This window comes from Trichomycterus rosablanca, chromosome 3 (genome assembly GCF_030014385.1).
Source record: "Trichomycterus rosablanca isolate fTriRos1 chromosome 3, fTriRos1.hap1, whole genome shotgun sequence".
NCBI classification, from domain to species: Eukaryota; Metazoa; Chordata; class Actinopteri; order Siluriformes; family Trichomycteridae; genus Trichomycterus; species Trichomycterus rosablanca.
Window position 1 is genome coordinate 38,645,187 of NC_085990.1, and position 15,779 is coordinate 38,660,965.

The following is a 15,779-nucleotide window of genomic DNA, read 5'->3' on the forward strand; positions in this document are numbered from 1 at the left end:
GTGGTACGTGTCAAACTACCATCCACATAAATGCCAGGACCAAAAGTTTCCCAGCAGACATTCCCAGCTCTGAGCATCACACTGCCTCAGTCGGCTTACCTTATTCTCAAAGGTACCTTCTTCTAAGGTAAGCAATGTACACGTGTCCCACGTTTGTGTGATCTAAAAAATATTATATATTAATTGGACCAGGCCACCTTCCTACATTGCTCCATGGTCTTGTTCTGATGCTTACATGCCCATTGTAGGTGTTTTTGTAGGTGGATACAGGTCAGCATGGGCATTCTGACCAGTTAACCAATCAGTGTAGGGGTCAGGGATAAATTATATTACTTCTCATTTGGAGATCGTCTGTTCCCAAGCTGCCTTAGCTAACTCATATAAACTGCAATTTTAATGATTCAGAGAATTTATGTGACTGTATAGACTGTGGCATAAAACACCCATCAGTTGATTCATTCCAAGCATTGCTATTCTAAATTCTGCAACTTGAATATCCCACAGTGCACATCCTTATTCTAATTTCACAGTCATTAATATCAATGTCTATATCAATTAACCAGCTGAACCTAGTCTATGTATAGCTAACCTGGAAAGAAAAGAAATGAAAACAAATCACACTGTTGGATATATGGTATATAAGCAATCACCTGACTCTCTTTATAAGCTCCCAAGTCCCAAAACTCCTTTCCTCTTTCTCGCTTTCTCACTTTCCTTCTTCTCACTCTTATTTTCTTCCTTTTCTCACTTCCTCTCTCACAGACACACCTTACAACAGCAGACCAATAAAGTCATTACAAGCACAAGCCAACTCATCAAACAGCTCTCTGACATCATCAGCGGCTCCTCTCGGGTAACGGCTGGCTTTCAATTCTAAACTCTTTCCAATATCTATCTTTCTAGTTATAGTCCTGGATTTATTTAGCCACTCAGTTCAGAGTAGGACCTGAAAGTGACATTGTTATACTTACACATGTATTTTTAAGCCATGGATATGCAGTGTTCATGACAATATTATTATCGGACAATACCATAGCCATGTAAAATATTTTAATTTGTTTATCAGTTAAATTGTACAGATTATAGGTCACATTCAACTAAAAGGTTGAAGAAATGGATAAAAGCAGATCAGGACCGCATTCCAGATCTGTCTCTTATTGAATCTCTATGGTGCATCATGAAGAGAGGAATCAGACAACGGTGACCACAGACGCTTCAGCAGTCTTGTTTTAGGAAACGATTGGCAGAAATTGCACTTTAGCTGAAATAATTAGTATCCTCAGTTGTAATCAAGTGTAATTAATAGGAAAGGTGATGTTACACAGTGTTAAACATGCCCTCTGTCCCACACCTCCTCCGACCCGCGTGCCAGCCCCTTTCCACCCATGCACTCTGCACAGGCACCTCTATCCGCCAATCAGGGTCCTTACACAGCGTTTGAAGACCCCACCCACATATTCTGGTCATCTCTCCCTGCAGGCACTGCCAATTATGCCCGCCAGATGGCGCCCAGCTGACCGGTGGCAATGCCGAGTTTCGAACAGAGGAGTTTAGAATCTCAGCACCGGTGTGCTAGCGGAATGTCCCACTGCGCCACCTGGGTGCCCTTTTAATAATAAAAATATTGGATATCTTTTTAATGTACTTTTTATGTTATATAAAGATTTGAGAGAATAAACAAATTACAGATTTTTATTTCTACTGCATTTTTTCTGAAAATGGGGTTTGTATCTATTTAAATGGTTGTAAGAATTTAATTATTTAAAAAATAAAAATTTTTGTAAGATGGGTGATAAAGACTGAATTTTTGACACCTGGTACAGAGTTTAGCATAAGATTTGGGCAAATGTTTTTTTTTTTTAATCCTGAATACACTTAAATTTACATTTCATAAATATTGCCTACTATAGCCACAAATTGTCTGAGAATTCTGTCATGACAGCATTCATTTAGACTTCAATTTAAACTTACCGCAATAATGAATAATGAAATGAATAAAGTGAAGCTACTAAAATAAAATAATCTGAATAGCCGAATCATCTAAGTGACAAGTAAATTATGTCATGGTGAAATATGACCGCCGTCTCATCAGAATTTAATTTATGTTCATTTCCTTTATATAGCAAGACAGGCTGCGTCTGACAAGGCTGAAGACAGAGCTGTCCGAGTCAGTACAGCGTTATGGTGACCTGCAAAAGGTAAGCATACAGCCATGTAATCTCCATTAATAAACACTGTAACAACAACATGCCAGTTTTCCAAATGTATGCTCTGCTTGAGCCTCCCTAGGCAAGTGTGACTGTTTTACTTTACAGTGCAAACATCCAGAGCAACAACAGCTCAGCTACAATGATAAAGAACACACGCTTATAGAATGAGACCACTGGGAAATATCATTTCTATATCTTTCTGTATCAAGAAATTGTTTTGCCCTTGGTTGATAATACAATATGAACTTCCATACTAACTCTACAGCAACATAAGCACAAAAAATAAAACAAATAAACAAATAAATAAATTATAAAACATTAACAACAGCAATAATAACAATGATAATAATGATAATAATGATAATAATAATGATAATAATAATGATAATAATAATGATAATAATAATAATTTTTGAGAGCTTCAGGGTTTCCGTGGCCAGACAGCCAGACACATCCCTAAGATAATAATGTGCAGTTTCAGAGGGCTAGAGGGCTTTAAAGTGCACTACCACTGTACGTGGGATCTTTAAAAAAGTTTCCACACTTTTATATTTTCATTGGAAACGGTGAGGGTGGGAGGAGTAGTAAATGGTCATGTCTGAGAGACTGAGAGAGAGTCTGGATTTAGCGCCATCTGATTTCCACCTCAAAGAAGCTTTAAGGGGAAGAAGATTTTCTTGTGATGATGTGAAAGCAGCGCTGCATCACTGGCATTTAAAAGTTGGTACGACGCTGGGGAAATGCATCAGAAGGTGACTATGTAGAAAAGTGATGTAATTTGTTTTTGAAATTCCTAACAGGGTTTAAAAAAATGCAGAATTTTTTTGAAGAACCCTCATTTGTGATTTTTTGGAATTTTGAGAAGATGAAAGTAAATTAAATCAATCAGTCAATAAAGAAAAAATAAATAAATAAAATCTTACTAGAAATCTGATTCCTGAATGCTTTATTTGATTTTTTTTAAATATATATATTTTTAATTTGGACAACATGCAAAAATAATAATAATAATAATAATATTAAGTTAGTCCTCAACTACAAAACTTCCCCGAGAACAATTATGTGTTCCAAATAGGGTAGAAAGCCTTTCCAGATATGTGAAGACTGTTAAAGCAGCAAAGACAGGACCAACTCCATATTAACACCCATGGTTTTCCAGGATAATTGAGTGATGAGTGTCTGTAAACTCTTTTGTCTAAACACCTAAAAACATCTGCACTGTTATAAGATCACTTAATAAAGACAACACCTGATGCTGTTCCTCAGACGTCTCATTCAAAGTAGAAACAGAATTCATTTAGAATAGGCCTGTGCTTGAGTGCTTGTACAATCTGTCGGTTTCATTTGCATACTAATATCGTTTGTGTTTTTCATCAGAAAATTGCTGACCGTTCAAGAGCTTTGCTTTCTCCAACACAAAAAGAGAGGAAACAGGTAATTAGATGCAATATTCTTAAACTCTCATGAGTTTACAAGAGTCTTGCTTGCTCTTTGTTTTTTTGGTGCATGCACCTGTGACATTGAGAGATATAGATTCTGCTGCCGCTGTCGTGTCTGCCTGCATGCATAAAAGATGTAAAATCCACTTTGAAAATACTGAACATTCTCTACTTCTGTGCAACATCTACATCACTGACTTCTAATTTTAAGAACTTAAACTGATCTGGACATTTATGTCAAATTGTTTACAGGTATTTTGGTTTAAACTGCCGCTTCTAATTCTTTAATTAATGTTTCAGCCAAAACAGGTGTAATAAATCAATTATATAAAGAAAATTATATACTTTCAACTTTTTAGCAACAGTTTAGGGATGGCCCCTTCCTGTTCACAAAGCCAAAAAAAAGTTTGGTTTAAATAAACTCCAGTCCTGCACAGAGCCCTGACCTCAGTCTCACTGAACAGCTTTGGAATGAACTGGAAAATCAATAGATGTTTTCTTGACCAACATCAGTGCCCAGCCATACAAATGCTGTTATCTTTTGACTGAATTGGCACAGATTCCCACAGACATACATTCCCACAGTCTTGTAAGAAGCCTTCTTGGAAAATATTACATAGTGGTCAGTTGATTTTAATACTTTATAAAATTGGATATCCAACAATTAATGAAATAGGTAATTGAGCATCCTAGCAGTAGAGTATTGCTCTGCTCCTAAAGACCTCATGCAATGCAGTTACAATTTCCAAGCTGCCTGTCCAACAAGTTTTTCACTCCATAAACTAGACTGAAAACATAAAGAAAAAATGATTCTCTTATCTAATGAGGTAAAAATTTAACTCTTTGGGATAAACAGCAAGCACTGTGACCATCCCTGTGTTGAAACATGGTGGTGGAAGCATCATGCTATAAAGGGGCAAATGTACGCAGCCTGATCCACTGTCATCTTCCAGAGCGCACACAAACTCAGACTTGGGGCACAGTTCACCTTTCAACACAACAATGACCCTCGAGTGGCTTAAGAGCAAGTGTCCGTATGTCTTTGAGTGGCCCAGCCAAAGCCCAGACTTAACCCTTTCATGGCCTGCTCAACTATTTGTTTGAGCTTACTTTGAGTCTAAATGCTTGAGTAAAAATAAGCTTTATTTAAATAATCTTGTTTGGGCCATATCTACTTATTGGTTGACGTGTTAACCTCAAAAATATTTGTAGATGGTTTTAAGAAAAATAAAATTTTTGTGATTATCTCAACTGTTTGGTAGAGGCTCATTATAAAAAAAAATACTGTGTGCAGAACCCCAAATCAGAAAAATTTGGGACAGTATGGAAAATGCAAATAAAATAAAAATACAGTGTTCCTTTCATATTTTGTCTGATCAGCTTTAATTCATTTGTTAATATACGTACCTCCATTCCTGCATTTCAGGCCTGCAACACATTCCAAAAAAAGCTGGGACGGGGGCAATTTAGGGCTAGTAATGAGGTGAAAAAAATCATGGTTGGGTACATATCATGGTTTGGTACAAAAGCGCCATCCAGGAAAGTCTTTGATGAGCAAAGATGGTCAGAGGATCTCCAGTTTGTCATCAAATGTGTGAGAAAATCATTGAAATGTTTAAAAACAATGAACCTCAAAGAAAGATTGGAAGGGATTTGCATATTTCTCCCTCTACAGTGTACAATATCATTAAATGATTCAAGGAATCGGGAGGATTTCAGTGCGTAAATTAAGTGATTCTGATTGTGATTCCGCAAAGGCCAAGGGCGCAAGCTTAACCTGAACGCTTGTGATCTTCAATCCCTCAAAGGGCACCGCCACTTAACATCAGCTGATATAACCACATGGGCAAGGGTTTACTTTGGCAAACCTTGGGGGCAGTCCTGTCCTGTCCCCAATAGAGAATGTGTGAATAATTTTGAAACGAAAAATGCGACAACGACGACCCCGTACTGTTGTACATCTTAAGACGTGTTTGCAGGAAGAATGGGACAAAATAAAAGCTGAAACACTAAATCACTTGGTATTCTCGGTGCCAAAACATCTTAAGTTTGGTGAAAAGGAATGGCAGCATTACAAAGTGCTACATGCTTTACTGTCCCAACTTTTTTTGGAATGTGTTGCAGGCCTGAAATGCAGGAATGGATGTTTATTAATAAATAAAATGGAGTTGAGCAGATAAAACATAACATATCTGAGGTTCATCCTGTCTGCAACTAAATAAAAGTCAAAGATGTAAAATGTAAAAAACTCTTTCAGAAACTTTTTTTTACAGTTAAACAATGAATGCTTACACTGTTAAAACCAAAAGGCTGGTGTAACTGGTATTTAATTATATGAGAAAGATTTTGATGCCGGTCAGACTGGGAAAGAGAAATTAATTGACCGAGTTGGATGAATTGTGATTTGGCTGTGAAAAACTGGTAAATTCCTTTCTAAATTTCTTTTGACCTCTTAAATTCTACTCTTTAAATTATTATTACCGAGGCTAAAGGTGTAGAACATGGTGCTAGCCAGAACAACACCCCAGTTACAAGTACAGCTTGAATAATTCAATATCTGAGATTTCTTCAAATAAGACATTTACTGAGGGCTCTGAAATCAGAGGCAGCACAGTGGCACTTCACAAGTGGCACCTAGCCAAAACCTTATGTTTGAAGTACATAAGAACTGACATCCATAAGGTAATATCCCTTCAAGCGTGGCATCTGGCTTGATATTGCATACTGACAAAAGATGCTGGGCTGACACACAAGCATTTCCAACTTGGATGTCGCTCCAAATTGAAGATCAGAACTCTTCTGCTTCCATGCACCTGAAACGTAGACATGGCAGCACACAAACACTGACTGGCATCCAAGCGCTCTTCCCCCGGAGTTGTACTTCAGGCCTTTTTTTTTTTTTTTTTTCTTATTCACTTCACAGTGCCTGTGTAATGCCTGTAGTCATTGCTTTAATGCTCAGCTCTGTCACTTGTAGCTGTCTCCTGACGTCCCGCTTTCAGTCGTCGCTTTCTTTTATAGACCTCCAGCAGCATGAGCCATCAAACAGGATATGCATTTCTATTAAACTAAAAAAGTTCAAACAAAACCAAAACAAGCTGTGAAACCATCACAGAGTTGCCGCTGAAGCTGTGACACTTGACATAAAGATGCTGCTTTTGAAACATGCTGTTTACTTTGCATACAGTCCATGCAGGACTATCAGTTAATGCTTAAAGACGTCTTGGATGTGCGTTTATTTGCCATCTTATGAGCTGCGTCTAGCAAATTGGATGCACTTAGTGGGTATATAATTACTAACCCGTCTATTGCTCTGTATATTTTGTCAGCCCCCTCTATCTCATCTGTTATTTAAAAAAGATACACCAAAGGACCTCCAGTGTACGTATATTATTTAAGTGATAGTTCATTATCAGCACTGCAATGACCTTGCTATCAGAGTAGTTATATGGTATAAAGTTGTTCTGGTATGCAGCAGTGTTGTGGTTTTTTTTAATATTATTTAAACTTACTAGAAAGATAGATAAACAGACAGACAGACAGACAGACAGACACCGACCAGGCATAACATTATGACTACTGACAGGTGAAGGTGAATAACACTGATTATCTCTTCATCACGGCACCTGTTAGTAGGTGGGATATATTAGGCAGCAAGTAAACATTATCATTTTTATCCTCAAAGTTGATGTGTTAGAAGCAGTAAGGCTTTGCGTAAGGATTTGAGTGAGTTTGACAAGGGCCAAATTGTGATGGCTAGACGACAGGGTCAGAGCATCTCCAAAACTGCAGCTCTTGTGTGGTGTTCCTGGTCTGCTGTGGTCAGTATCTATCAAACGTGGTCCAAGGAAGGAACAGTGGTAAACCAGCGATAGGGTCATGGGCGGCCATGGCTCATTGATGCGCTTGGGGAGAGAAGGCTGGCCCCATCCAACAGATGAGCTACTGTAGCTCAGATTGCTCTAAAAGTTAATGCTGGTTCTGATAGAAAGGTGTCAGAATACATAGTGCAATACAGTTTGTTGCGTATGGGGCTGCATAGTCGCAGACCAGTCAGGGTGCCCATGCTGACCCCTGTCCACTTCCAAAATCGCCAACAGTGAGCATGTGAGCATTGAAACTGGACCACGGAGCAATGGAAGAAGGTGGCCTGGTCTGATGAATCACGTTTTCTTTTAGATCACGTGGATGGCCTGGGTGCATGCGTCACTTACCTGGGGAACACATGGCACCAGGATGCATTATGGGAAGAAGGCAAGCCGGTGGAGGCAGTGTGATGCTTTGGGCAGTGTTCTGCTGGGAAACCTTGGGTCCTGTTATCCATGTGGATATTACTTTGACACGTACCACCTTCCTAAGCATTGTTGCAGACCGTGTACACCCCTTCATGGTAACGGTATTCCCTGATAGCTGTGGCCTCTTTCAACAGGATAATGCGCCCTGCCACAAAGCAAAAATGGTTCAGGAATGGTTTGAGGAGCTCAACATTGAGTTTGAGGTGTTGACTTGGCCTCCAAATTCCCCAGATCTCAATCCAATCGAGCATCTGTGGGATGTGCTGGACAAACAAGTCCGATCAACTTGCAGGAGTTAAAGGATCTGCTGCTAACATCTTGGTGCCAGATACAACACCACACCTTCAGAGGTCTAGTGGAGCCCATGCCTTGACGGGTCAGGGCTGTTTTGGCAGCAAAAGAGGGACCAACACAATATTCTGTCTATTTTATTGATGTATTTTTTTCCCTTTTTCTCGTAATTTTTAGTACAGCCAATTAGTCTTCCGTTGCTGGGGACTCATGCCTGAGGAGGGTAAATCTGGCTGACACACGCTCCCTCTGATACATGCACAGTCCACCGACTCCTTCTTATGCACCCTTCTTATACATTGGTGGATTTACACGTGTGGCCATTTGCTGAGTCACATGCTGATTTCTGCTTTCCTCCACTTCTGTACAGGCGCCTTGATGTGCTAACCAGGGTCCTTGCACAGCATCAAAGACCCCACTGTCTTATTAGTCAAGTTTCTTTTTCCTGCGCAGCAGACTTTAGTGGGCAATTCCAATTCCAATTCCAATTGTGCCGGCTAGGGGGCGCCCAGCTGACCGGTAGCAGAGCTGAGATTTAAACCTGGAGAGTTTAGAATCCCAATGCTGGTGTGCTATCAGAATATTCCGCTTCACCACCTGGGCGCCCTGACTTTATATTTTTGATTGAAGCACTATTATCTGGTCCATTGACACTGAGGTGTTTAAGATCCCATCTACAGGACACTCGGGTAGCGCAGCAGTAAAACATGCTAGCACACCAGGGCTTGAATCTCCAAGTCACAAATTTGAAACTCAGCTCTATCGGCAGGCTGAGCGCCTTTATGGACAATAAATGGCTCGTTTGAAGGTGGGAAGAAAATTCATTGTCATTACATTTAGGGTCAGTGGCAACTCATAAAATTTGTATATATACCGAACTGCAGTTAAATATATTTTTACAAGGAGGACTAGAAAGTGTTTAATTCCACCTCTTACTAAAGGATGTGCACATAGTAAATTAGTAAACTGTTTCATAGTGGTGATATTGAATTCAACCTTTTTCTATCTGGACCAGAATGCAATCTTTCGGCCAGCACGGCTGCCCCGTGGAGGGAGCTCCATACATATTTCTCTATAAGCCACTGCTGATGGCTTATACCAATCAATAACGCAAAGTGTGTCCTCCCTGTAGCTATTTATAGACTGTCTTTTAGTAATTTATTGGGATTTCTGTGGGCAGGCGTAAATGTTTTATTGTATGGTAAGGTTAACTTGGTTCCCTAAAAAAACTGAGTGATGATTATCTTCCTTTTGTGTACTCTTATGTTCACTGGTACTCACGCAGTACCAGGAGAAACTAGAAATGCCTTTTTTTTGTGAAAGCAAATCTAGGTGCATTGTTAGACAACATTTGAATTTGGCATACGAGGATGAACAATGACGTACTGGTTATAAATTGCACATGTGTGCATGCATCTCTACTCTTTGAGTCCTGCTTGATTGCTGAGCTCTACTTGAGTGTTATTACTTGAAGATCAAAGCAGGAGGAGATTTTGTATCAGCACTGACAATCTCCGAGCGTCTCATCAAACCAGCTCCAATTTGTACAGAAATATTTCCAGACGGAAAGTTTAGGTTGGTTCAGATAAGGTTGAGCAAACTTTCCTGAAACATATTAAATCTTATTTCTCTCTCTCTCTCTCTCTCTCTCTCTCTCTCTCTCTCTCTCTCTCTGTAAGGTAGCTAACCCACTAGTTGATTATCTTTCCTTTGGACTACAGTACTTTTAATCTAACTGGAATTTATCTACTTATATACATTATACACTGATCAGCCATAGCATTAAAACCACCTTCTTGTTTCTACACTCACTGTCCATTTTATCAGCTCCACTTACCATATAGAAGCACTTTGTAGTTCTACAATTACTGACTGTAGTCCATCTGTTTGTCTACATACTAGCCTGCTTTCACCCTGTTCTTCAATGGTCAGGTATTATTTAGGTGGTGGATCATTCTCAGCACTGCAGTGACTGACGTGGTGGTGTGTTAGTGTGTGTTGTGCTGGTATGAGTGGATTAGACACAGCAGCGCTGCTGAAGTTTTTAAGTACTGTGTCCACTCACTATCCACTCTATTAGACACTCCTACCTAGTTGGTCCACCTTGTAGATGTAAAGTCAGAGACGGTCGTTCATCTATTGCTGCTGTTTGAGTTGGTCATCTTCTAGACCTTCATCAGTGGTCACAGGACGCTGTTGGCTGGATATATTTTTGGTTGGTGGACTATTCTCAGTCCAGCAGTGACAGTGAGGTGTTTAAAAACTCCATCAGCGCTGCTTTGTCTTATCCACTCATATGAGCACAACACACACTAACACACCACCACCATGTCAGTGTCACTGCAGTGCTGAGAATGATCCACCACCCAAATAATACCTGCTCTGTGGTGGTCCTGGGAGAGTCCTGACCATTGAAGACCAGGGTGAAAGGGAGCTAACAAAGCATGCAGAGAAACAGGTGGACTACAGTCAGTAATTGTAGAACTACAAAGTGCTTCTATATGGTAAGTGGAGCTGATAAAATGGACAAATGTGTGTAGAAACAAGTAGGTGGTTTTAATGTTATGGCTGATCGGTGTATTTATTTATTTACATATATTGTGTCATGTATCATATATACTAATATCATGATGTAGATCTTTTGACAGTAGTAATTGCCCCCTGGTATTACTTTCTATATTGCATATTTACATATACTGAGTAATATAGCATTGTATTTATTTAAGGAACATGGTTAAACAACAACCATATTGTTCTTTTAAAACTGAATTTGCCCTTTTTCTTACTGTCAACCAGTTCACCAGTTGTATTTGTTGAACCAGCCCTAAAACAACTATACAATCACTGAGCACTTTATTAGGTACAGCTAATATAGTAACGACACTAATATTGGTGTTACTTTGCCTCGTGTTGGTAACAGTATAATGTGGATTAGGAGAAAGTCATAGATGCTGGTAAGCTCGCTGATGTAGGTGGGCAGATTTGGGTGATCCCAAGCTCTTGCAGTGGAATATTGCTTTAGTGGTTACAAGGAGAACTACTACAGGACTGTCCACTGTCAAACAAGCTTCACATTGCTCTGGTCTGACTATTTTGTAAGAAAGAAGCTCCTGCTTGCAGCCTCCAAGCCCATGACATTGTAAAACCTGCTTGGTTGAAACGCTGCCACCATTTACATTACATTTACATTTTCGACATTTAGCAGACGCTTTTAAGAGCAATTAAGGCTTAAGGGCCTTGCTCAAGCAGCAACCTTGCAGTGGTGGGGCTTGAACCAGCAACCTTCTAATTACTAGTCCAGTACCTTAACCTCTAGGCTACAACTTGCCACCAGCGCTCCAGCATTGTATAGCAATTACAATTATTGTTGTTGTTTTTTTTGTTTTTTTTTATGATTTGACTTTTAAATTATTTATTTTTTTGTTTGAGCACAGTGAAGTTACCAGATGTATATATTAAAATGATAATAATGCACATTAGTGTGCCAAAAGTGAGGGCCAGAAAGACACAGTATGAAATGTTTGGTGTTTAGTTACTCTTCTGACCTGCACAGACCCCTAATCTTAACTCTGTTGACCTCCCTTGGGATAAACTGGAGCATTGCACTGACATCTTATCCCACATCACTTCCTCACAAATGCTTTTTGATCTGCTGGGAAAGGGGAACCTGGCATGTTTGCACCAAAAAAGTCCATAACTTACAACGGACTTTATCACAGACTGTACTGAATAATGAAGAACTCCAATTATTTTCTGCTAGTTGTAACTTTAAGTTCAATTTAATTTTGTGTTTGTATGATTTGTGTAAATCCTATTTATTTAAAGTATCCTTCAGGCCACTCAAGAAGGATGGTTCCCTGCTGAGTCTGGTTCCTCTCAAGGTTTCTTCCTGTATTTTTAACCTCTTGAGACCCTGCGGTCACATATGAGGACATTACATTTTGGCTTTGTTATGCCTTATTCCTTGACCTGCTAAACTTAGACCAATTGTCCCCATTAGTGGACACTTTTGTCTCTCATCTAGTGGTAGCAAAAGTACTAGAAAACTAATAAAGTTTGTTTGTTTCTTTATTAAGATTTCAACATTATGTTTTACACTTTGGTTACATTCATGACAGAAACGGTAGTTACTCATTACACAAGATTCAGGTTATATCAAACACAGTCATGGACAATTTAGTGTCTCTCCATTTCACCTCACTTGCATGTCTTTGGACTGTGGGAGGAAACCAGAGCACCCGGGGGAAACCCACACGACAACATGCAAACTCCACAGAGAAAGGACCCGGAACGCCCCATCTGGGGATCGAACCCAGGACCTTCTTGCTGTGACAGTGTGCGACAGTGCTACCCACTGAGCCACCGTGCCACCCAACTAATAAGGTTAAAAACAAAAGGAATAGAAATAATGCATTGAAAAAAATCAAAGCTCGGGTCTCAGGGAGGTTAAGGGAGTTTTCCCTTGCCACTGTCGCCCTCGGCTTGCTCAGTAGGGGTTTTTGGTCTGTTGGTCCTGGATTCTGTAAAGTTGCTTTGAGACAATGTCCATTGTAGAAAGCGCTATATAAATAAATTTGACTTGACAACTCTATAACTCCACTTTATTTTTTTTTATTTGGGGGGGGGGGGGGGGGGGGGGAGGGTAGGGATGTCAACAGGCTCATGATCATATAGTGTATGTTTTTTAATCATGAGCTTTTAACTTCAGATGGAGCTACTAGTTTGCTGAATGTTATTGAGTGGACTGAATCAGTGGTTGTTATCAGTGTACAGTAACTATAGAATGATTGAAGTGTGCATTAGAAATAGAAATAGAGCAGAATTTTAAACCACTGGTTAGCCCTGAGGAGAGCGAGCTGTTGCAAGTGTCATTGCGCTGGGGTGAGATATAGCCTATTAGCTGTGCTAATTCTGAGATGGGAGAAAATGGAAAGCAGTGAATCATCCACTGAATGTCTTGACAATAACTTTCCTCAGGCATTCTGTATCATACATATGCAATTAGATAACATTTGCAGATCAACATGCTGCTTCCTCAGTGACCATATTCCAAATATTGGATCTTCGGTCAGGTCTAGAGTTCTGCCAAACAAAAAAGAGCTATAAAGCTATGTAGACAATACTCCAAAATGTATTTTATTTACTGCAATTTTGCACCACTAACAGACTGCTTTTACAAAATAATAAATAATAAAAAGTCTATTAAAATCACTAATGTAACTGATTTAAATAAAAACCATGCATTAATGGACCTCATGCACCAGTGCATGAATGTGCTTATAAATGGCACTGAAATCTTTTCTGTTATTCATGTTGAATGTTAAATTATGCCTAACTAATATAACCCACTGCATGCTATGCAGCTTCTACTGATTTGAACATCATGTGATATTCAGTTTCTATTTTTGCCATAATTTACATTATACCTTATTTAAATCTCCACGGTCAGATTTAACAAAACATTTCTAGGTAAAATAATGAAAAATAAATACACCGATCAGGCATAACATTATGACCACCTTCCTAATATTGTGTTGGTCCCCCTAACCCGTCAAGGCATGGACTTTACTAGACCGCTGAAGGTGTGCTGTGGTATCTGGCACCAAGATGTTAGCAGGATATTGATTGGATCGAGATCTGTTCCTTCCTTGGACCACTTTTGATAGATACTGACCACTGCAGACCAGGAACACCCCACAACAGCTGCAGTTTTGGAGATGCTCTGACCCAGTCGTCTAGCCATCACAATTTGGCCCTTCGCTCAAACTCAGACTCGCTCAAATCCTTACGCTTGTTCATTTTTCCTGCTTCTAACATGTCAACTTTGAGGATAAAATGTTCACTTGCTGCCTAATATATCCCACCCACTAACAGGTGCCGTGATGAAGAGATAATCAGTGTTATTCACTTCACCTGTCAGTGGTCATAATGCTATGCCTGGTAGGTGTATATCAGCCACAGAAAACAAACATAGACATGGCTGTTGTTTCTGCGAATTCTACACACACACTTTATTGTTTGATCACTTGAACAGGGAAAATGTTACATTACATTTAAAATTAAAATAATTTTTAATATTGGAGTATTTTAATGATATGAAGTTGTTGAAGGTACTGGACTAGTAATTAAAAGATTGGTGGGTAGCACTGTCGCTTCGCAGCAAGAAGGTCCTGGTTTTGATTCATAGGTGGAGTGGTCTGGGCCCTTTCTGTGTGGAGTTTGCATGTTCTCCCCGTGTCTGCGTGGGTTTCCTCCCACAGTTTAAGGACATGCAGTGAGGTGAATTGGAGATACAAAATTGTCCATGACTGTGTTTGACATTAAAAACTTTAACTGATAAATCTTGTGTAATAAGTAACTACCTGTTCTTTCATGAATGTAACCAAAGTGTAAAACATGACATTAAAATCCTAATAAATAAACTAAATGAATGGTCCATCACATTCTTGCATAGCTGATTTAACATATCAAGAGATATATTTGTTTGGACAATTGTCTTAGCTAGTGACTGAAAGGGCAGGGCAAATAACCAATAATATAAAATGTTGTGAACACATAGTGCCTGATTTGGCCCTGAAAGTTGAATTTGTGATATTAAATTGTTCTTTCAAAGACTGCAAAACCACGTAAAGTTCCTGTATTACAAGTTAGATATAGTTTGCTAGTCATGCTAATTCATGAGGCGGCACGGTGGCTCATTGGGTAGCACCGTTGCCTCACAGCAAGAAGGTTCTGGGTTTGATTCCCAGGTGGAGCGGTCCGGGTCCTTTCAGGGTGGAGTTGTCTGTGTGGATTTCCTCCGGGAGCTCTGGTTTCCTCCCACAGTCCAAAGACATGCAAGTAATGTGAATTGAAGATACAAAATTGTCCATGAATGTGTTGGACATTACACATGTGAACTGATGAATCTTGTGTAATGAGTAACTACAGTTTCTGTCATGAATGTAACCAAAGTGTAAAACATGAAGTTAAAATCCTAATAAATAATAAATAAATAAATGCTAATTTGTGACTAAATTGCTTACCGAACAATAATGGTGGATTATTTTTAGCTAATCTTCACCACACCCATTTGTTAAACTATCTTGTGTAACCAGGCCCTATACATCCCGCACTAGTAAACCACAAAATGAACTACATTTCCAAATACCAACAATTCGTTTTCTGACAGATGCTAAGAATATGAAGACATATTAAGCAGTAACGGTTTAATTCCTGATTAACACAAATAAAAAAGTGTGTGAACAGCTAGACCTTAATTGACAGTAATTCTAAATATACTTCATCACCCTGTGTTAGTGTAATTGACTGTGTGTATCTTGTTCTGTGCAGAGCGCACAGACACCGTTGGGCGAGCTGTGTGATGAAGGTCCGTTGGCTAGTCCAGCAGACGCTGCGGACGGAGATGAACAGCAAGCATTTTTATCAGAGATCAGCGAGGAAGATGTGGAGGTTCTGCGCCAAAGAGAAGAAGCTCTGCTGCAGATAGAGGTCAGTGCTCAGACGCTACAGAAGCCAGGGTTACTTTACAATGCCAACGTGAC

General features: G+C 39.5%; 1 protein-coding gene across 1 annotated transcript in view; it reads left to right on the forward strand.

Annotated features, from left to right (window-relative positions):
- Nucleotides 1-15,779, forward strand: part of tsnare1 (T-SNARE Domain Containing 1) — a 178,196-nt gene that overhangs the window by 54,748 nt on the left and 107,669 nt on the right. Inside the window, exons 4-7 of the mRNA XM_062992089.1 lie at nt 763-853; nt 2,124-2,198; nt 3,588-3,644; nt 15,568-15,726. Of these exons, the coding sequence (XP_062848159.1) occupies nt 763-853; nt 2,124-2,198; nt 3,588-3,644; nt 15,568-15,726 (382 nt within the window). The remainder of the gene's footprint in view (nt 1-762; nt 854-2,123; nt 2,199-3,587; nt 3,645-15,567; nt 15,727-15,779) is intronic.